The sequence below is a fragment of the Narcine bancroftii genome, chromosome 10, assembly GCF_036971445.1.
Source record: "Narcine bancroftii isolate sNarBan1 chromosome 10, sNarBan1.hap1, whole genome shotgun sequence".
Taxonomy (NCBI): Eukaryota; Metazoa; Chordata; class Chondrichthyes; order Torpediniformes; family Narcinidae; genus Narcine; species Narcine bancroftii.
Genome location: NC_091478.1, coordinates 39,544,888 through 39,568,890, shown reverse-complemented (window position 1 = coordinate 39,568,890; position 24,003 = coordinate 39,544,888). Strand labels below are relative to the sequence as shown.

At 42.3% G+C, this 24,003-nt stretch overlaps 1 protein-coding gene across 4 annotated transcripts in view; it reads right to left on the bottom strand.

Annotated features, from left to right (window-relative positions):
• The window catches only part of LOC138744475 (protein bicaudal C homolog 1-like), a 284,405-nt gene that overhangs the window by 133,360 nt on the left and 127,042 nt on the right, over positions 1–24,003 (bottom strand). Inside the window, exon 1 of one of the 4 annotated variants that reach the window (XM_069900688.1) lies at positions 13,672–13,755. The exons of 2 other annotated variants lie outside the window; for them this stretch is intronic. In XM_069900688.1, coding sequence (XP_069756789.1) covers positions 13,672–13,674 — 3 coding nt within the window. In that variant the 5' untranslated portion in view covers positions 13,675–13,755. Of the gene's footprint in view, positions 130–13,671; positions 13,756–24,003 lie in introns of those variants that run through there. One more of the 4 variants, XM_069900690.1, reaches the window with a different exon arrangement.

The following is a 24,003-nucleotide window of genomic DNA, read 5'->3' as shown; positions in this document are numbered from 1 at the left end:
TTCCAGATTCGGCTGTTTCCAGCTGTTGTCAGACTTTGAACGGACCACACATTGGTGAAAGATGATGCCCTGGCACTGTTCTCAATTGTGCTATTCTCTGTACCCTGCATTATATGATTTATTTAACACTACTCCCAGCACAGTTGTTTATTTATGCGTATGTATATTTGTTACCAATGTTCCCTCTAATTTTTATTAGTCAGTGTGCGCAAGAAATCTTATGTTGTGCAATTTTGTTTTCCTGTGACAAAAGAATGTGCGCACTGAATGCTTGTGCAAATGTAAACTTGAAATTGTTTCAAGATCATTTTGGCACAGCCTATCTCTCATGGCCAATAAAACTGTACTGGCATGTTTTAATGTAATACAAGTATGATGGCATTCTACAAAGTAATGTATTTACTTAAAATTTTATTCTATACTTTGAACTACTTGGGTTCATCATTGGGTATTTTTTATTTTTATATGATGCAATGTCAAAATAAATTAACTAACTAGCTGACAGAAACAGTAGCTAAGAGATTATTTTCAAGACGTATAATTATTAATTACTATATTATTTTAGGTAACTAACCTTTTGTGTGCACATTAATTTCCTTTGTGTGCTGGTTGCAAAACATCCGCACAGCTTAGAGGGAACAGTGTTTGTTACCATTGTACTACCTGCTGTATGAGTTGACTTGCCTGGACAGCACTCAAAACAAGGCTTTTCACTGTATCTTGGTGCATATTAGGAGATCCTCAGGATCAAGGGCAACTTGCTTCAACTCCAGTTCGGTACATTCTATGGTCATAAATCATACAGCGAGGAAAAGGGTCCATTTTAGCTCAACTCGTCCATGCTGATCATAATACCCACCCATGCCAATCCGACCTGCCTGTGTTGGCCCATATTCCTCTAAACCTTTCCTACCCCAAATATCTTTCAAACTTTAACATTTTAAACGTTGTAACTACATTCGCCACTACCGCTTCCTCTTTCCATGCTCTGTGTGAAAAATCTGCTTCTCATCTCTTTTTAAATTTCTCCCTTTTCACCATAAACGATTCTGGGTCAAGACCCCCCGCCCCACCCCGCCCTGAGAAAAAGACTCCATCTATTGTATCTACGCCCTTCATAATTTCATAAATTGCCATAAGGTTACACCTCAGCTTCTTACATTTCTATGAGAATAAACCCAGGTGATTCAATCTCTCCTTAAACCTACAGGCTTCCAATCTAGTCAACAGCTCGGTGAATCTTTCCTGCACTCTTGCTTTTACTACCACATCCTCCTGTCATGTGATGACCACAGAACTCTGCACTACACTCCAAGTCTGGCCTAGCCAATGTTTCTAACACCTGCAACATAATGTCCCAAATCTGATATGCCTAAGGTCATGCAAAACAAAGGCCTAATTCACCTGTGCCACCATGTTCAGTTGACTTGCACTTCAAACTCCCTCTGAACATTAGGCCCCTGCCACTCGGAGTACGTCTGGCCAGAATTTGACTTCCCAACCTGCATAACCTTGTCTGCATTAAATTCTATCTGCCACCACCCCGTCCAACTTTCTAGCTAATGTAAAGAAATAACTTTTGGAGGAATTCAACAGGTCAGACATGATCAATGAGAAGAAATGGTTACTCAGTGTTTTGAATCTGGACCCCATCTACTTTATTAATATTCCACTGTATCCTTAGAAGACCTTCTGTGTTATCTATGAGTCCACTAATGTTTCTGGCAACTGCTGAGGGAGGCTGAGAGGGCCAAGATGGGACCTGAAGACTCTACCAGCAATGGGATGAGTGGCATGGGTGTGTCACATCTAATATGATTTACACCATGCACCAGTTCCACTGGGCTTCAGTCTGTTTCTGATGCTTTTGATTCTTAGTGCTCCTTCATGTAATGGGCCAGAGGTTCATAGGAGTCAAAGTGGTTTGGTGCATCTTTTCAAGGTGGTTTTCTGGACATTGTGCACCACAGCATCTCCTGACTGACTGAGTCAAAGATTTTATCACAGTGGAAAAAGGCCGAGCTGGTGCTGCCTGCTTTCCCCTTTGGTTGTGAACAGTGAAGGTCATGTCATCTCTGCCTCTAGATTTGGGGAGTAAATCTTCAACCATGGTAGGAGGAAGTTAAAGAGGTTGTGGTTTCATGGCCCCAGCTCCATACTGCTGAGTTTTAGAACTGGAGCAGTGAAACCTTCCCTGAGGCCATTCTCACCTCCTCTCACAAGGGTGGTCCAAACAGGGATGGGGTCAAGTCTGCTCACATCAAGGATGGTTTTGCATTTGAGGCCATAGCCTTTATTTATTCTTGGCTCTCAGTGGGGTATGTGGGCCACAAGTTATCTCCAGAACCGTCACAAACAGATTCTGAAGCACCCTCTTCGTTGGCAAAAACAATGGCTTCAAACTTTTATAATTTACGTGGCTCCCCAAAATCAATTTGTCAACAATCAAGATGTTACAATGTCTCACCTATGTTACAAAGGGCACCAACTTAAAAAAATTTGTAACCGGTGCTGAACACTCCCTCCAGTTTTTTTTTACTGGCAATACACTGACCCAGAATGAAAACTAGCACAATACAGCTGCCTGTGTACTGTTAGAAACAGGCAACTATCCAAATCTAGGCCGCGATGCATTAAAGTGGAACATTTATTTACTGATACTGTACCTTCAGTTAGGAGAAGGGAAAATAAATACAACTGAAACAAAAGATTAAAACAAAGAGCTTTGGAAAGCTGCATCAAAACATTAACTAATGCTTTCTCTAAATGCTGGGAAATTCAAATATTTTCTGAATAAGACCAGTCATAAAATAAAAGCATCTTGTTAATGGAAATTAAAGCCATTACACAATGTAATCATTAAAAGAGTAAACATGGCCGAAGTTTTTAGGTCACGTCTCCAGAATGGAGGACCATCGCCTTCCCAAGATCGTGTTCTATGGCGAGCTCTCCACTGGCCACCGTGACAGAGGTGCACCAAAGAAGAGGTACAAGGACTGCCTAAAGATATCTCTTGGTGCCTGCCACATTGACCACTGCCAGTGGGCTGATATCGCCTCAAACCGTGCATCTTGGCGCCTCACAGTTCGGTGGGCAGCAACCTCCTTTGAAGAAGACCGCAGAGCCCACCTCACTGACAAAAGACAAAGGAGGAAAAACCCCACACCCAACCCCAACCCACAAATTATCCCTTGCAACCGCTGCAACCGTGCCTGCCTGTCCCGCATCGGACTTGTCAGCCACAAACGAGCCTGCAGCTGGACATTTACCCCCTCCATAAATCTTCGTCCGCAAAGCCAAGCCAAAGAAAGAAAAGACAGTTCCCTGTATCCAAAACACTTGGGACTGGACGTTGTTCCGTTTTTGCTTTTTTTTTCAGTTTTCAGAACATAAAAAAACCCAAAAACAGCACAGAATCAGCAAGGATCCTTGTATCAGCTCATATCCTTAAGCAGAAATAATGAGTACAATTTAAAAAAACTTGATTTCTGCCGCCAGTCCCCAACGCGTCCCAACTGCTGCCGGTCCCACTCCTGCCCCGGAGCCTGAGGTCCCCGCCCCTGATCAGGAGCTCAAGGTCCCAATCCTACCTGGGAGCTGCAAGTCCCCGCTCCTGCCTGGGAGCCTGAGGTCCCTGTTCCTGCCCGGGATCCTGAGGTCCCCATTACTGCCCGGGAGCTGCAAGTCCCCGCTCCTTCCTGGGGGCCTGAGGTCCCTGTTCCTGCCCGGGAGCCTGAGGCAACTTCTTTGATGTGGACAGAACCACACCCGATGTTGAAAATGGAGTCACCATCGCCAACTCAGGCTGCAGTCGATACTGAAGACTTCGACCCAGCTCCATGTGGCATCTTCCCGGCCAGAAGCAAAATTTTAATTCTTTTCAAACTGTTACTGTAATCAAACGGATGCCAAAGAAAGTGAGAGCCCCATGTGGGCAAGTCGGGTGGTGAATTTTTTTCAACTTGTGACGTCATACCGGCGCTTAAAAAGTTCCTTTTTGGATCTTTTCTGTATTCAGAACTTTGGATACAGGGAACCAGACCTGTACTGAGCAACCACTGCTTTAAATATACCCACTGACTTGTCCTTCACAGCCGACTGTGGCAACATATTCCGGTGATTTACGAGAAATTTCTCCTCACCTCCACTCGAAAGGAACATCCACTATTTGAAACTCCTCCATGTCCACCTTTTCAATATGCAGAATATTTCAATGATAACCCCCTCTCATCCTTCTAAATTCCGGCAGACAAAGGCCGAAACCCATAAAACAACCCTCATTAATTCACTCTCCCATCCCCGAGATCATTCTCGTAAACCTCCTCAGGACCTGCCTCAACACCAGCAAATCCTTCTGTAAATATGCAGCCCAAAACTGCTTGGAATACTCAAAATATGATCTGACCAATACTTTGTACAGCTTCAGCATTACATCCTTGGTTTTATATTCTAGTCCTCTCAAAATAAATGCTAACATTGCATTTATCGTAAAAACAGTAAATGCTGGAGAAACTCAGCAGGTCCACCAGTGACCTTGATGTAGCAAAGGTAAAAATATATAACCAACATTTTGGGCTTGAGTCCTTCATCGAGGTATGGAGAAACATCTGCAGGCATCCAGACAAAAGGGTGAGACATTTATCATCCTTTCTACAGACTCAACCTGCATTAACCTTAATGGAATCCTGCACCAAGACTCCCAAGTCCCTCCGCTTTCTGAATTGTCTCTTCAATAATAGAGTCTCCTTCTTAATTCTTCCTACTAAAGTGAATGGCCATACACTTTCCTACGCTGTATTCCATCTGCCACATCTTTGCCCATTCTCCCCACCTATCCAAGTCCTTCTACAGACTCCCTACTTCTTCAACACAACCCACCCCTCCACCTTTCTTTGTTCATCTGTAAACCTGGTCATAAAGCCATCAATTTTGTCAGCTAAATCATACATATACGATGTGAAAGGTAGTGGACCCAATACTGGTGACCCTGCGGGACACCACTTCGACTGCAATGTTTCATGTAGATGTTCTCGATGATGGGGAGAGTTTGCCTGTGTTGGACTCGGCTGAGTCCACCAACCTTTGAGGATTTTTTTTTACTTAGAGGTATTAGTGTTCCCATACCAGGCCAGTCAGCACACTTGTAGAAGTTTGCCAAGGTTTCTAATGACATACCGAACCCCTTGAGGAAGTAGACAGGCTAACTTCCTTTCTTCACAATGAATTAATGTAATTGGCCCAGTTCAGGTCCTCCAAGGTAATGACCCCCCAAGAATTTAAAGTTGCTGACCTTCTCCGTCTCAGATTCCATGATGATTACTGGATTGTAGAAATCTAGTTTTCCTTTCCTAAAGTCTACAAACAGTTCTTTGTTCTTAGTGACATTGAATGAGAGGTGACAATAATAGGACAATAGATTTAAACATGTTATCAACTCTGTACTGGATTTTAAAAAAAACAGTCTGTACCATAAAAATATATTTTAACATGATTTAGTTTCTCATATTTTTATGCAATCATACGGCCTGTCTTAAACATCAAAATGGTTTTAATCAGGCACCATTCCTAATTGCCTGAGAGAAGATGTTGGTATGCCACTTTCTTGAACTGCAGTAGTCATTCTGGCAAAACAATGCTCTTGAGTAGTGAGTTCCAGGATTTAGACCAGTGGTTCTCAACCTTTTTCTTTCCACTCACATACCACTTTAAGTAATCCCCATGCCATCGGTGCTCTGTGATTAGTAAGGGATTGCTTAAGGTGGTACGTGAGTGGGAAAGGAAGGGTGAGAATCACTGCTTTAGACCCAATTGTTACTGAAATATTTTGCTTGAGAAAAATTGTCATTGGCCCATTTCCTTTGGAGTTATGAACCCATGCATATGACAAGTCAATGAGGTACGATTAAAACAGGGCTTTTCAAACTTTTTCTTTCCACCCACATACCCCCTTAAGCAATCCCTTACTAATCATAGAGCACCTAAGACATAGGGAATACTTAAAGTGGTATGTGAGTGGAAAGAGAAAGGTTGAGAACCACTGATTTAGACTAACAAACATGAAGGCATGGCGCTTTATTTCCAAATTATAGTTTGGAAGGGAACTGCTAAATACCTGCTGATACCCATCAATGGATGGAAATTGTGGGCTGCTGGGCGAGTTGCTAATTCTAACCCTAACCCATCTTGTAAATGGTAGCCTCTGCAGCCAGGTTTTGGAACCAGAGGAAGGGTATGCTTAGTGATGGAGTGCTGAATGCCAATTGTCAACTGCTACCACATCCGCAACCATCATCTACTTTCCTCGCGCTCCTCATTGCTCGGCACTTATACTTGTTTTTCTTTGTTTCTCTCCTGGTGATAGAGTTAACACTCGGAACAGAACATTAAAGTTAGTACGAGCAGCTTTGTACTTTACTAATTTCCAGTCAGTGGGCTTAATCTCAAGCAACATCACGAAAAATTTCGCGAGGAGCCTAATTCTGCCCTCATCCTACAGTTCCAACTGTGGCTGATTCCACTCTCTGTGGCATGAACACTCAAAACCAGTGGCAATGTTGCACCTATATAGGACCCTGGTCAGACCCCACTTGGAGTTCGGAGCTGAAATGGTTGCCACAAGAGAGCATGGGTTTAAAGGTATTGAGGAGTAGGTACAGAGGAGACGTCAAGGGCAAGTTTTTTTTAAAACGCAGAGATTGGTGGGTGCATGGAATGGGCTGATGGCAACAGTATTGGAGGTGGATATTTTAGGGTAGATACATGGAGGTTAGAAAAATAGAGGGCTATGAGAAAGCCTCGTAATTTCTAATGTAGGGACATGTTTATGCCAATGAAAGTCAAAGAAGCCATTATGATTATCAAAATCAACAGTTTAGAACATCATTAAGAAGAAAGCCTATTGGTGAGCTCGGTAATTGCAAAGGGACTGGTATTCAAAGGAAGACCTCCACTGTTATAATAGAACAATTCTCATTATAATTAAGAAAAATCCCTAAACATATGTCCAGGAGACAGGTATGGATGTGTCAAATCACTACTGTCTGCAAAAGACCATGAACAGAAATATAGAGGCTGCACTGCAAGATGCAAGCCATGGAAAAGGTGGGATGCTTTGTATCTTGGCCAGTTCCTTTATACCTCCAGACTTTGCTCTTGTTATCACTTCGATACAGTCTGTCCACAAGCAGTTTTTCCAGGATTCTGCAGGTTCTTTTGAATACTTCCTGGCAAATTGTAATCTGGCCATCCTTTCTGTAGCTAACTAATGGTTTGCATCTTGCATTGGCACAACTCTGGCCCCCATGTTGAAAAACGGCAACCACCGACTCCAAAAGGTGATCAAAAGCTTAGACACAAACCTAGATCTCTTATACCTGCACCAATGAAGAATTTAGACATCCCTGAGTACTCACATACATGAGAACCCAAATTTTCCAAACATTATGGTGCCCTGAAATGAGGACACTTTGTATAAAACATGCTGTAAATTTATACAAATAACCTTGAATAACATCTGGAATGTGCACTTTCATCACATGTGATTTGTTTGATTATAAATTTGAAACTGTGCAGCACAGGGGCAAAGTCTCAAGCATTCTGGAGGGCACTTACGCATAAAATTCATGAATTCAGAAAGCAGCATCCCTGCACTGTTCCACTTTTACAAACAATGACAAACAATTCTGAATAAAGACGGGAATTTACGATACTTGTGCAGAGGCTCACAGGATCAAAGTAAGCATGTACGAATAAAGGCAAGAAGGTCCTTCGCAGCGACAAGGCCCAACCCTTGGAGGTAGTTTCTGGTGCATATGTTTGTACACTGTGGGACTTCAGTTCCAGAGAGGTTGAACAGGTTACGTTCCTTTCCATTGGAGCAAAGGAAACAGAGGACTGAATGTAAGATTATGAGATGCATCGATATAATAAATAGTCAAAATCTTTCTCCCACCGAAGGTAGGATTCAAGAGGAAGAAGTTTTAAAGGCGTTTTGACGGGTGGGAGGAAACCGATGCGCTTGGAGGAAACCCACGCAGACAAGGGAAGAGCATACAATCTCTTTACAGACAGCGCCACATTCAAACCTGGGTCATCCCTGGCGGTGTAACAGCACTAATAGTGATGCCTCCACATTATTTTGTCAGTGGGTTTCAGCAGAAATCTCACGTCTGCAATTCACAGAAAAAAATTAATGATGCAGGCCAGGCGACATTTGTGGAAGGAGAACCAGCCTGTGCTGTAATAAAACAAAAGGAGAACCAAAGAGCATAGAATCACTTCTTTATCGTCTTGCGCTAGTGGGAGAAAAGAGTTCAGTAACTCATTCTCTACACTGATCCCCACTCAAAGCATACAGAGTATTCATCCCATTTTTATACACCTTCAGGCAATGCGGGACCCTACAAGTTTCACAAAGATGGCAATTCTTGTTTTTTTGCAAAAACAGGATGTCCTTGGTGTTAGTTACAATCTCACTACAGCAAAGGGAAGGTCATGTTAGAAGGCCGTCACATTCTCACCTATGTTACAAGGCAACTATATTTTCACCCAATTCATTGACCCTTTGTTAAGCAGGTTTGTTCAACTTATTCTTTCACAAGCTCATTTTTCAGATGGCGAACTTGAACAAAAATGTTATTTCTCTTTCCCGTGATTCTGCCTGACCTACTGAATATATCCAGAATTTTCTTGCTTTCATTGTACTTTTCCAGCATCTGCTCTTTCGTGGTTCTCAGATTTGGCACAAGGGCCTCAAGTGCTGAATGAACTGGAATCAACATCTTCCACATGCAACATTCCCATCTGGAACGTTAATGAAAGAGGAAATCCAACTGCACAGCCCAAAGGACTTGAAGGTGCCAAGAGGGTGTTAAGTAACTGATTCATTCTGGAATGATCACGATTGCATTGTTTTGAAGTACTGTACCAACTAAGTACCTTGTTGTACTTTCTTTTGCTTTCTGTAAATTAGGACATTGGCAAAACATTCTACCAACTAGGTTTAAGCCATACACGACAATATGACTTTCACCCAGCAAGGTGATGGGGAAAGGGTGTGGGATCCTCTAAATTAGAGGAAGATATTTAGTGTAATTGGGGCTTCATTTATACTAATGGTTCACAACCTTTTTCTTTCCACTCACACACCCACTTTAAGTATTCCCTATGCCATGGGTGCTCTGTAATTAGTAAGGGATTGCTTAAGGTGGTGCATGGGTGGAATGAAAATGTTTGAAAACCACTGTTTTAATCGTATCTCGTTGACTTGTTATGTGCACAGTTACATAACTCCAAAGGAAATGGGCCAATGACAATTTTTCCAGTGATTCTCAACCTTCCCTTCCCACCCACAGACCACCCTAAGCAATGCCTTACCAATCACAGAGCACTGATGGCACAGGGATTACTTAACGTGGAATGTGAGTGGAGAGAAAAAGGCTGAGAGTATACAGTATATTAAACCAAACCAGCACCCTCCCCCACTCCTAGTTCCATTTGATCAGAGGTCTCATCTTGAGTCTGAAGACAAATATCAGGGAAACACAATAACCTATAATAAAATACTGAGCAAAAATGTAAAAAAGCTACAGATGCTGGAAATCTGACATAGAAACAGGAAATGAGGATTGACCCATTGAAGGGTTCCAGCATTTTTTATGGTTGGATTTAACGAGAAAGATAGGGTGGAAGCGTACTGGAGGACAAAAGAATCTAAAATTGCACTGTATCTTTATCAATTCCGTATGTCACAACATAGCAGAGCATCAGTCCATGCAAATGTTGAAAGTGTAAACAGTTTAAAAATAGAGTATGGTTGTCAAATATTTCATCCCATGCCAAATTCTGTACTGAGACATTAAAACAGGAGAAATCAGAGCCTTACAGGAGTTACTTACCTGTTAGATTAAAAGAATGGCAAACAGGACTTGCTCATGTTATATATTAATTACATCCTGAGGAGAGGAGTAGAAACTCAACACACAAAATTCCACATAACACTTCTAGTCTCTGCTGCCGCCATTAAGTACAAGAATACAGTTTTGTTTTTAAAGATGAACAGAATATTTGGCAATTATAGATTTTAAACAAATGTGGTACTGAATAGCACCGAGTAGTTTCACAATCACATACAGAAATAGCACAATAAGCTTCATTTTGCAGGCTATCCAGGCAAGTCAACTCAACAGCACATAGAGAAACAAAAAAAACCAAATATAGACAATGGTGTAAGGGCTGGTGTTACAATAGTCACGAGAAGAGTACAGCTCAAAATAAAACAGGGCAAGTTTGGGACCCTTACTCTCCGTGACTTTTATAAATGGATGAGGAAGTGGAGGGATGGATTAGCAAGTCTGCTGATGACACAAAGGTTGGGGCTGTTGTGGATAGTGGGGAGGGCTGTTGGACGTTACAGCAGGACACTGATAGGATGCAAAACTGGGATGAGAAGTGGCAGATGGGGTTCAATCCAGATACGTGTGAAGTGGTGCATTTTGGAAGGTCAAATAGGATGGCAGAAAATAGTACTAATGGTAAGATTCCTGGCAGTGAGGAGGATCAGAGGGATCTTGGGGTCTAAGTCCATAGGATACACAAAGCAGTTGCACAGGTTGATTCTGTGGTTAAGAAACGATTCAGTGTATTGGCCTTCATTCATCGTGGAATTGAATTGAGGAGCTGAGAGCTAAATGTTGCAGCTATATAGTTCTCTGGTCAGAGCCCAGGAGTACTGTGCTCAGTTCTGATCGCCTCACCACCGGAAGGATGTGGAAGCCATAGAAAGGATGCAGAGGAGACTTACAAAGATGTTGCCGGGATGAGAGAACATACCGTATGAAAACAGGTTGAATGAACTCAGCTTTTTCACCTTGGAGGGATGAGAGGTGACCTGATAGAGGTGTATAAGATGATAAGAGACATTGGATGGTCAGAGGCTTCTTCCCAGGGCTGAAATGGTTGCCACAAAAGGACACAAGTATAAGGTGCTGGGGATTAGGTGCAGAGGAGATGTCAGGGTTAAGTTTTTTTAATGTAGAGAGCAGTGGGTGTGTGGAATGGACCGCCAGCAATGGTGGTGGAGGCATATACGATAAGATCTTTTAAGAGATTTTTGGATGGGTACATGGAGCTTAGAAAAATAGAGGGCTATGAGTAAGCCTAGTAACTTCTAGGGTAAGGACATGCTTGGCATAACTTTGTGGGCTTCAAAGTGTATTTTGTCATTCTGAGAGCCATTCAAGCCCACAAACATTAGGAAAGGAACTGATGTCCTTCCATCAGTTTGATAATGAATAAAGCTACTTATACAATGGCAACCACCTGCATGGGACTCGAGCAGCTGCAGCCCAAAGTTAAATGTGGAAGAGATCAGCAGAGGGGATGACAAATTTTAATCAGGGAGGGACGCAGGACTTCTCTTTGTTGTAATTCCTCTCCAAAAACTACTGAAACAGTAGCTGACAAAAGTTAAGGACTGAAAACCAACAAAAAAAAACATCTCAGATGCTGGAAATCAGAATTTAAAAAGTGAAAATTTTGGAAGCACTCAGCAGGTCAAGAAGCATTTAACCATTCAACTGTCCCATTGACCCATCTGATCTGTTCTCAGTCTATGAAATATATTCATCTCTCTCATTAGCTTCTCTGCAACTTAGTTCATCTTTTGTTCAGAACTGAAATGGTAACTGCTTCTTTTCATTGATGATGACTGACCTGTTGAGTGTTTCCAGAATTTTTATTTTTATTCATGAAGTAATGGAGTAAAGGATCTCCACCCACCAGAACCTGATACAGCAAACATTTTCCAGAACAATATAAAACTTTATCAGGAGTTTGATGTGATTTGGGACGTCACCAAAAGCTCTTGTAAATTTTTACATGCGCACCGTGAAGAACATTCTAACTGGTTGCATTGTTCTCTGACCTGGAGGTGCCAATGCACAGGACAGGAACAGGCTGTAGAGGGTTGTAAGCTCGGCCAGAGTCATCGTGGGCATTAGTCTTCACTCCATTAAGGGCATCTTTAAGAGGTGGTGCTTCAAGAAAACTTCTACCCTCACCACCTTTTCTCACTGCTACCATCGGGAGGGACAGGAGCCTGAAGACTCACACTCAATGTTACAAAAACAACTTCTTCCTCTTTGACATCGGATTTCTGAACAGACAAGGAACCTCTGGACAAGATCTCACCTTTTCTCTTTTTTTGCACTACTAAATACATATTTATGTGATTTTAGATTAATTTTTTCACCATGTTCTGCACCATACAGCTGCCAAAAAACAACACATTTCCTGACGATAAACCTCATTCTGACAATGTTGTTTGCAATAACCTAAATTAAAACAAAAGCCATCAAAAGAACCTGAAATCCTAATTTTGACGTCACACTCAATTGGAATCGGGCAGGGAAGAGATGTGATAAACTAACCTCCCTAGTCATTTTAAAATTCTGCTAGGTGGTAAATACTCAAATTCTGTGAAGAAAAACACAAAGACAGCAGATTCTAGAATCTTGAGGAAACAAATAAAAATTGTTGGAGGAACTCGACAGGTCAGACAGGATGCATGGGTGGAAATGGTCAGTCAACATTTTGGGCATGAATCCTATCAAGACTAAAGAGAAGGTAAATATTACAGACACAAAGGGGGAAATAACCTGGAAGAGGCGCCAAGAGGTGACAGGGTATAGGATGGAAGGTGCTAGAGGTGGAGAGACAGGTAGATGATGGAGAGGAGTTAGAGAGAGGGAAGAAATTGAAAAAAATGTAAAGTACAGAAGTAGGTAAAGAAGAGATGGAAACACTGGAGGCAGACATGAGAGGGGGCCTTACCTAATGTTAGAAAATCAGTGTACAAGCTGTTATTTAAGGATGTCCAGGAGAAAAATTATGAGTTGCTCCTCAAGTTTATGTCTGGCCTCACCCTGACAACAGATGAGACTGAGGACAGACACGTCATTGTAGGAATTAATTGGGAAGAGTTGAAATGGTTGCCTATAACCATTTAAAAATCTGTGGTGTGAGTCAAGGATGGGGTGGGAGAAACATCTGGAGCTGGAGAGCAAGACAAGTTCCACTGATGCTGCCAACTAGATCCTGTTTCCACCTGCTTATTTTGAGATTCTACATGGGTTAAAATGGCCAGTTTACAATGTGGGTAAAAAAAATCCAGATAAAATGGACAAAAAGAACATTATCCCTAAAACTTCTTCATCTAACAGATGAGGCATCACCCAAACTGAAGCTACCCGCAAAATAGGAGGAACAATACCTTGTATTCCATCTCTCCAACTAGGCACCATTTATCATCAACTTGCCCAATTTCCATCAAGACTCTCGCCCGAGTCTCTCTTTCCCTGTCCGTTCCTCCAGCTGCTCATCCCCTTTCCTATCCCATCAGCGAGGTTCTACCTTCCCCATCGCCACACCCCCATCACTTTTTTTTCCTCTTCAGCTCCCTCTCATCTGTATCTACCCATCTCCTTTTACCTGTTAGCCTGTAGTTCTCCCCTTGCCCCTTCCTCCCTCTTCTCCTCTCCCACCCTTTTATTCAGGAGCTTGGCAGTGTTTTACTCATACCACGACAAAGGGCTCTGGCCCTAAACATTGGTTACCCTTTACTTCCTACGGATTCTCCATGGTAGCACTTTTGTGTATTGCACTTGACCCTACCATCTCCTGATTGTCTTGTTCAACTCCTCAGTTTGGTTTCTGGTTCACGGTCACTTTGTGGGCATTGATGGTGGGCAATCAGCAACAGTAATGCCATCAAGTGTCAAAAGTAGGTAGTTAGACTCTCTTGTGACAGATGGCCAATGCATAATAGTTGTGTGACATGAATGGTTTTTTTTAAATTTGGACATACAGCACAGTAACAGGCCCTTCTGGTCCATGAGCCTAAATACCCCCATTAACCTACACACCCATAGAAGGGTGGGAGGAAACCAAAACACCTGGAGGAAACTCACTCAGATATGGAGTGAATGTACATACTCCTTACAGACATGGTCGGATTCAAACTGCTACACAAACCATGATGCCCCCGAATTACTTGCCATTTACTCACACTGGGCGTGCTGCTTGCAGCCAAGGAAACTTCCATTTCCGAGGAATTGAATGGAGATGGTGCTGCAGTTGGTAAAGCTGCCTCACAACTGAACATTCCTCAGATGTTACCTGTGTGCAGACAGCATGCCCTTCCCATTTGGTGTGGACTTTCCCTGGGTGCTCTGGGTTCCTCTGAGCTCTCAAAGATAATACAGTTCGGCCACTGTAAATTTCCCCTCACATGGGTGGTTGGATCTGGGTAGAGTTGAACGGAATGTGGAGAGAATGGTTTGGGATTCGTTTAGACATTACAGACAGTGGGCCGGATGGCCTGATTCTGCGCTGAATCACTCTATGGCTGCGTAACTTTTACTGGCTTACATTCATACATTAAAAAAAACTGGTATGCAGGAGACCAGCTGGTTGTCTTTTTGATTAGTACCCTGACATAATCTGGATGTGCTTCACTAAGGTAGCAGTTTTGTAGAAATCCAGACAAATGTGATATCAATTTTCAAAAGAATTTGAGGTAATATGTTAACTGCAATGCATGACAGGCAAAGTGAGTGATCTTCAACCTCACACAGCTTTATTTGTTTAACAAAACATATGCCATTCTTAACAAAGCCTGGGAAACTGAAGGACTACTAAATCTCCTTAACACCATTGCAGTTGAGAAGACAAATATTTTTTCTGCAAAGTTGAGCCTCGTCCAAGAAAGCACAACGTTATTATATTTGTTATGACGGGAGATCAAATGTAGAAAGCAAAAGAACATTCTAAGTCAATCTGAAGTTCAAAACTTGGATTATGAGGTGAGAAGACAATGAGACTGCTACTTGTAGGATGGGAGAGCTGAAATTTTTAGAAGAGATAACATCAGAAGAGAAAGAGTTGGGAATGGGATAAGGGGTGGACAAGAGGACAATAGGGTAGGGGGGAGGTTAAGACCCAGTGGATGGGTGGTTGATTGGGAAAAGAGGGCGCCAGAGGCAATCAGTGGGCAGGAAAGAGGGTAAAAAGTCAGAACTTGGGAGAAGATGAAGGGAGACTGAGGTTGTGGATTAGGAGGAGGGGGAAGGTAAAATCAAGACTAATAAGAAGGGGAAAGTGTAAAGAAATGTTCAGGATTAATTAGGAGTAAATTGAGATAGCGATGTGGCGTCAGAGAAGGGGAAATGTACGAGCAGGGTATGAGAAATAATGACAATGTAGAATTGACCGATAAGTGGAATTTAAAGCAGAACAAGTTTTAAACAGATGATTAAACCACCAGCCACACTTGCTCTCCAGATTAATGAGGTAGAATTCTCATGGAATAAAGGCCACACCTTGCCAGTTCTAAAGCATGTCAGTCGTAGTCATAACAACAAAAGCGTATTCTAAAGATGCAAGGCCCAAAATAAAGCAACTGGTGTATTAACCTCTTCTGCAATTTTTCGGCTGGGCACTGATCTACCCAAAACAAATGGGTTTTCTTCTTTGGCTTGGCTTCGCGGACGAAGATTTATGGAGGGGGTAAAAATGGGTTTTAAAACCAGAGAAAATAACTACATTCTTACATTAGAATACCACACCTTTATTTCAGCTCCATGGCAACTATTTTACTCAATTCTTTTAAAGAAAACCTGTTTGAAGATCATGCCTAAATATCAAGGGGTCAGACAAAACTAACAAAAATTGGAAAAAAAATGTCTAGATAAATATTTATTTCCCAACCAACATTGCAAAGATAGACGATCTTGACATTACCAAACAATGCTTTGTGGGAGCTTGTTGTGCATAAGTTGGTTGCTATGTGTTCTATACCATGTCATTAGCTGCAAAGCCCTTTAGGATCTCCTGAAGTCGTGAGCAGCGCTAAAGCACAGTTCTTTCGCCATCTCTCCATTTACAATTCAATTGCAGCAGGGCAGATGGTCTGTAAAATCCGAGAATTACACTGAACAAGAGAAGGCCCATAGTCCCACTGCCATTTCGTTGGGTGCTCTGGCTTTGTCCCAAAGACATGCGCTCTGCTAAGTTAATTGGGCTTTGTGAATTGTCACTGGGGCACAGGTGAGATGTTTGAGGATATTCGGTATGTCACCAAAGGCTCTTGAAAATTTTTACAGGTGTACCGTGGAGAGCATTCCGGCTGGTTGCATCACTGTCTGGTATGGAGGTGCCAACGATCAGGACAAGGAAAACTCCGGAGGGTTGTTAACTCAGCCTGCGACATCACGGGCGCCAGACTTCACTCTATCGAAGACACCCACAAGAGGCGGTGTCTAAAGAAATCAACCTCTATCTTCAAGGACCCCCACCACCCAGGCCATGATCTCTTCACTTTGCTACCATCGGGAAAAATGTACAGGAACCTAAAGACAAGGCTCTTCCCCGTTCCCATCAGATTCCTGGATGATCAATGAACCAAAGAGACTGCCTTACTTTGACTTCTCATGCACTATTTTTATTTATTTTCTAAGTTAATTGATATGAATGTTTACACTGTAATGTTGCAACAAAACAATACATTTTCTGACTTGTTTGTAACAATAAATTCTGATTCCGAGTAGGTAGTCCCCATCTTATGAACAAGTTTCGTTACCTGGGTCTGTACAAATTTGTATTACATTTCTTATTTGGCATTTGTGAGATAACATTATGTGCAATTGGGGAACAACGTGTTCGTAAGTACGAGTTGTTCGTAACCTGGACGTTCATACTCCGGGGTCTGCCTGTAATGGAATCTAGGAGGAAATGAATATGGGTAGAATATGATGGGATTAATGTAGGATTAGTGCAAGAGGGTGTTTGATGGTCAGCCCAGACTCTGTGGTCCAACAGATTTGTTTCTACGGTAATCTGTATTGTGTAATTTCTCACTCTACTATTTCTATTCATCCAGTGAACCAAACGGTTTACTGTGGAGCATTGGACATTGTCTCAGGAACAGCATTCATTCACACCTAGCCCAGGGTATCAATCTGATAAAAGAGACAGGCAGTGTAAAAGTGAAGCCCTTGCAACTATGCCCAGTCCAAGATACCAATTGGATCCTAGCTTCCTAAAGGCCCCCACCATCAGAGACAGTCTTCATTCACTTTACCTGATAACTCACACAGCTGAAATCACAGGTTGCAACAAGGGCTCAACTACATCTTTCCAATGGGGCTGAACTTCTGGATTTTCAAATCCACCCAATTCTTGCCAAGTGGGTCCAGAGATATTTGTGCACAGTGCCATCACAAGATTCTGACCAATAACAAAAAGTAAACTGCAGCATCTGTGGAGTCAAAGGGATGGTCAACTTTTTGGGTTGAGTGTGAACGTGTGGAGGGAAGATAGAGATAATATTGATATAGGAATGACACAAGTAGGTTGAACCATATATTGGAGGGATGAAGCGTAGATGGAACAAGAACAGTGAAGCGAGGGAGAAGAAGCCCAGCTGAGGAGTTATGTGGGTGATAGTCAGATGGAACCGGGGGAGGGGGGGGGTTGTTGTCTTTGGAAGAGTATCAGTTTCGGTGGGTTTACAGAGAGACAAGTCTGGACACACAGGAGACAAACAGAGGAGAATGTCAATTACTATATCACTAAACAACTATATAGACATTCACATTGGACCCAGATTGGACTCCGATACCAGTGGCCGCTCTACATGCTCACATACGAGTACACACTCTACAGACAGGAACTTTCACACAGACTCGCGGTTCCCTGTACAAACTGGGGGTGTGGCTCTCTGCAAACACTAATCTATCGCAGTACTATGGCTCAGCTTCAGTGAAATGCACACCTTACCCTCGACACTAGTAGCAACCTGGAGTGGAGCGATGTCCGGTGCTTGGACCATGAGGCAGAGAAAAAGAATGTGATATGCGTTTATGTCTTGTACAGTTCTGATCTGGATGCCTAGCCAATAATTTCCTTAGGTAATTTAAATGAGCCACCAACAAGGTGACAAGGTGTGCACTAATGTGTGGCTGGAGTCCAACAATGATTGACGAGTGATGTGACTTCCGAATAAGCTTCAGACAGGGAGGAGACATGACTACCTGCAATCCACAATATTCCAGACTGGCAGGGAGGCCATGGGTTCCTCCACAAGCCATGTATAACAGTGGAGGGGGTGGGGGGGGGGGGGGGTGAAGTGTCCAGTAACAAGGGAGGGATGGAAAAAAATGAACACAGTGAGATCGATCCTGGGTGGACTGATGGAAATGGGGATCTACCATTCAATAAGATCATGGTTAATATGTCTGTGGACTCTGCTCCACTTACCTGTCTTTCCTCCATAATCCTTCATTTCCCTACTGTGCAAATTCTATCTACGTGCATTAAGTATATTTAATGAGGCAGCCTCCTCTGCTTCCTTCGGCAGAGAATTCCACAGATTCACTATTCTCTGAGAAAAGCAGTTCCCCTTCATCTGTCTCTTAAATTTACTCCCCCGAATATTGGGTTATGTTCCCCTGTCCTAGGCTCACCTACTAGTGGAAACAACTTTCCTGACTCCATCTTTCATTCATAGTTTTATGGTTCGATCAGATCCTTGCTGGTTCTTCTGAATTCCAGTGAGTATATGTTATCTTTGTTCTAGCCTATAATTGAATTATGTTTATAACATATAAACATTTACGGAGCGGAAACAGGCCATGTCGGCCTTTCGAGTCCGCACCGGTTCACTGGAACAACTCCACTAACTCAAACCTCCCAATCTCCGACAATAACCCTCCAACCCCCTCACCTCCATGTACACATCCAACCTTTTCTTAAATGACAGAAGGGACCCTGCCGCAACTATCTCATTCGGAAGATCATTCCATTCTGCTACCACTCGCTGAGTGAAAAAGCCACCTCTAGTATTTCTCCTAAAGTGTTACCCCCTTACCCTTAACTCTCATGGCCTCTTGTTCCAACTTCCCCTGCCCTCAGGGGAAAGAGTCTGTTTATGTCTAGTCTTTCTATTCTTTTCATAATTTTAAATACCTCTATCAAGTCCCCTCTCTGTCGTCTACGTTCCAATGAATAAAGTCCGAGTCTCCTTAATCTCTCACTGTAATCCAGATGCTGTAAGCCAGGCAACATTCTTGAAAACATTCTATGCACCCTCTCCACCTTATCTACATCCTTTCTATAAATATATATAGTCACACCTGAAATGTTTCTCCCTCTCAAGAGGCTATCTGGTCTGCTGAGTGTTCAGTGTTAGTGTAAATTAGTCTACAATTTTGCTTTATTTCAAGTTTCAGCATCTTTAAGTATTCTGTTTTGGATTCCTGCCCTCTCTCCAGTGATATCAACATGCTTCCTATAGTGTGGGTGACACTACATTTCCAGCCTCTCCCCCACAATTCTCATATTCAATTGCCTTGGAGAAGCAGCCAACATATTAAAAACTCATCCCACCCTGCCACACTCTCTTCTTTCTCCTCCTGTCAGGGAGAGGATGCAGCAGTACGAGATCATGTACCACCAGATGAAGGGGAACTGGTTTTCTCAGAGAGTAGTGAATCTGTGGAATTCTCTGACTCAGGAGAAGCAGAGGAGGCTGCCTCATTAAATATATTTAATGCACCTGCAGATAGAATTTGCACAGTTCCTTTCCTGCCAGTGGCAGGATCCTGAGTGAGCCTCACACTACGTTGTTGGTGCCTCGCTGCCGCTGAGCTCGTTATAATTCTGCACTTGGTATTGTGTTTTAAAATCGCTACACTACTTATGAAATGACGGGCTGGATTGCGCACTCAGCAAACATTCTCACTGTAGCTCAGTACTCGTGACAATAAATTTGAACGAACCTTGACCTTTCTCTGGCAGGCGAAGACAAAAGAAAAATCCCCATTGCCTTTCTTAATCCTCCTGTTCTGCTGCTTCAAGGATTTTTGGATCTGCATTCTCTGTTCCACCACGCTTACCACTTGTCATGTACTGCCTTATTTACCCTCTCAAATAACCTTTCCTCACCCCTCCAGACTGAATTCAATTTGCTGTCTTTATGTCCACCTAACATTCATATCTCCCTCCTGCCCTGAACTTAACTTCTCAATGTCAAACTTCCTCATCTGGCCACGCTATTTAAATTCAAGTTCCTGAATCATAAAATGTGGAATTGTTTCCAGAACCAGTCCATGGGGATTCCTTCTGTGTTCAATTTTCCATCAACTCAAACTCCTAATCATTCTCCTTCACTTTGTCCCACTGCGCCAACTATTTATCCAACACCACTTCTCCTTGGATCCCATAGGCTTCTATTTCCTTGATCAATCTGCCGTGTGGTGCTCTATGAAATGACTTGCTAAGATTCATGTAGGCCACGTCAAATCCCTACCCTGAATGATTTCTTTATTACTTCCTCAATAAAATCAATCAATTTGCTCAGACGTGACTTTCCCTTTTAAAACCAAAATCATGGATTAAAATAACTTTTTTTTTAAATTCTAAAATGCTGCCACCCATCCAAATGAGAGAAAAACAGAATCTGACCACATCCAGTCCCAAAAGGCACTTCCAATGTTTTTTATTATTTCTCTATTTTAAAATTTTACTTAACTTTTACATGGCTGTTGCTTTTATTGAATAGGAACAGCAACTTATAGCAAGGCTCATACAACATGTGTTAATGCAGTCCAGGTCTGTTGTTTCTCTGTGATGCTTTACTGAATTATCTTGCTGTCTGACAGTCACAGCTCAAAATGAGCTCTAACTGAGCCATGGTAAAGGATCCAATCGAGGAGATTAAAAACCTTCTAAGAGCCTGCCAATCATGTCTGCTTCTTGGGCCAAAAGGCTGTCACTAAAAGTGGGCACTGAGTAATATTTTGCTGTAACTCAGCATAATAATTCAATCCTTTGCTACGACAACGTCCGTATTCAACAGCTTCACGTGAAAGGCTTCTGGCTGAGCATGTCAGAGAAACTTAAGCTCAGCTTCAGCTCTGCTGCTTGCCTGCCAGTGGGCTGGTTAGTGGCAAATACCATAAGAATGCCAGGCAATGGTCATCTTCAACAACAAAGAAACTCATCACCCACCCTTTAAATTTAATGGGATTACCATTGCTATCCCCCTATCATTCACCTACCAATTTAATTATCAGCTTAAAACAAAATTGGACCACCCACATAAATACAGTGACTGCAACAGCAGGTCAAAGGCTGGATATTCTGTGCCAAGTAATGCCACCCCCCCCCCCCACCAAAGCTTTCTGCATTTATATGGCAGAAATCAGGAGAACGATGGAAAACTCTCCACTTGCCCCGATCAGTGCAACTTCCAAGAAGCTCAGCACCTTACAGGGCAAATATTCTCATCCAGCACTCAACACAATCATTCCCCCCACATCACTGGCTTATTGTAACTGCAGTGTACACCTTCTCCAAAAGGGATGGCAATTACTTAGCAAGAATGACATTGACAGCAGTCCCCAAACCTCTAACACAGTGGGTTAGAGCACAGAAATACAACTACTTCCAGTAGGTTCCCCTCCAGACAGCACAACATCCTGATTTGGAAACATACATTTTGGTCCTTTGTCATCACAAGGCGTTTGCCAACCGGCAAGAGATGCCAACATCTGAGAAATGAGTAACCTGTGATGGGCTCATTAATTACGAGCTGTTATACCCGCCATTGCTCAGGATATTATGAAGGCAATTATGATTTTTGCAGTGATTTCCATACAGTCAGATTTCTATAATATTCCTTGGAAATGAAATAAACTCTAACACAAGTACCAAGTTATTTCATGAACAACATAATTAGGGATTCAAATTATATATTAAATACACACACTAAAAAACATATACAAAAAAGTAGGTATGTACTTTTGCACAGTGTGTACATTTATTTCACTTCCATGCTTAAATGTTTCATAGAACATGGAACATTGCAGCACAGGCCCTTCAACCTGCAATGTTGTGCTGAACTACACAACAATCTATTTTTTCCTTACTTCACACCCATAACCCCTATTTTCCTTTCATCTAAGAATCTTTTGAATGTCCCAATTGTACCAGCCTCCACCACCATCAACAACAATGCATTCCACAGCACCCACGGTCTGTGAACAACATTCCTCCACTCACCTTCAACCGAAATCCTCCTGGTTTTGTTCTTGTCACCCCAGAGAAAAATAATTGCTGGCTGTCTACCTCATCTAAGTCCCTCGTAATCTTATATACAGTCTTCTTTCTTCTTTCTTTGGCTTGGCTTCGCGGATGAAGATTTATGGAGGGGGTAAAAGTCCACGTCAGTTGCAGGCTCGTTTGTGGCTGACAAGTCCGATGCGGGACAGGCAGACATGGTTGCAGTGGCTGCAGGGGAAAATTGGTTGGCTGGGGTTGGGTGTTGGGTTTTTCCTCCTTTGCCTTTTGTCAGTGAGGTGGGCTCTGCGGTCTTCTTCAAAGGAGGTTGCTGCCCGCCAAACTGTGAGGCGCCAAGATGCACGGTTTGAGGCGATATCAGCCCACTGGCGGTGGTCAATGTGGCAGGCACCAAGAGATTTCTTTAGGCAGTCCTTGTATCTTTTCTTTGGTGCACCTCTGTCACGGTGGCCAGCGGAGAGCTCGCCATATAACACGATTATCTGAAATGGTCGGGACTGGGCCCACTTAGGATAAACTTTTTTTCAGGAAAACTGTCTTTTTTTTTAAACAGCCCAGTAGCAACAGCAAATCACTTGTAACAGTGTTTAAACAGCAACAAACAACAAGGGAAGGCTTTTTGTGTAATTCTCACCAAAAGAATGCTGGCCACGCTGATCACCAATACTTCCCCCACTGAGGTCCCGCTCGTGCCAGGAGTCCAAGAGCTCCACGTCTGCCTGGGAGCTTAAGGTCCCCCGTTGCCGCCAGGAGCCTGAGGTCCCCAGTCAGTTCGGCTCCAATAAAAGTTTGGATAAATGAGGATTTCTGATTTTGGATAACTGAGGATCTGATTTTGGATAATCAGAGTTGTACTCTACTTTTATTAAGCATATTCAGAGACACTTTTTTTAACTTTTGAATCTGCTGTAAAAATTGTATGGATTATTTTCATCTCCAACTTTAAAACAATCAATACATAGCAATCTATAGAAAAAAATCACTGAGTTTTGAGCTGAAGGTCAACAATATGGCTCATTATAGCTCAGTAAAATTGGGCGCTGAAATCATTTGAATTGCAAAAGTAGATCAGACGGGTTCATCGGTATCCAAAGGATGAAGACATTTTTCTTGACAGCATCACCAGTCATTATTGTAGCCTCAATTACCTGTGGCAGTAAGATTTAAACTGAGAATCTTTTCCCATTGCATAGTATTGGACTCAAATTTCTCAGTAGCACAATCATTACTCCTTTTTACTTCAGTATTAATGGCCAACCAGATGGCAACAGAGAGTTTAAACATTGGGCAGGAAAATACACAGCCTCATCAACATCCATCACACGGTCAATAGATTTATATCATACAGATCGTCCGGCAAGTTTAATCATCTAATGGTGCTAAAATTGCTCTTCCACGTAATTGAAAAAACAGCTTGTGTCAGATGATGACATTCAGCCCAAGTTTTTCACAGAAATTATTCCTGTCAAGTCTTCATGTTTAATTTCCTCTTTTCCTAATCTAAGTAAATTTGAAAAATTCCCTCCCCAGAAGGATCGCCTATAAAGTGCGCTCACAAACTGGCTTTCGAGGGTAATCATGGAATATGATGCTTTAATTTAACATTTAAATTCATCTGCTTTTGTATTTCATGCAATTGCTGGTAGCATTTGATGAAATTCTACAGCGATCACTAAAAGAACTCCTTCCATTAATTTAGTATCATGTTTAAGATGCAATTTCAATTTAATATCTCTGTGCCTGCTGTGTACAGTCGACATTTATAATCTTTTACAATGTTCTCCTTTGCTGTTCCCCGACCAACATTACATGTTGAAATTTGTTAAAGTTAAAGGGAGTTTAAAAGCCAAATATGCAGTTTACCCC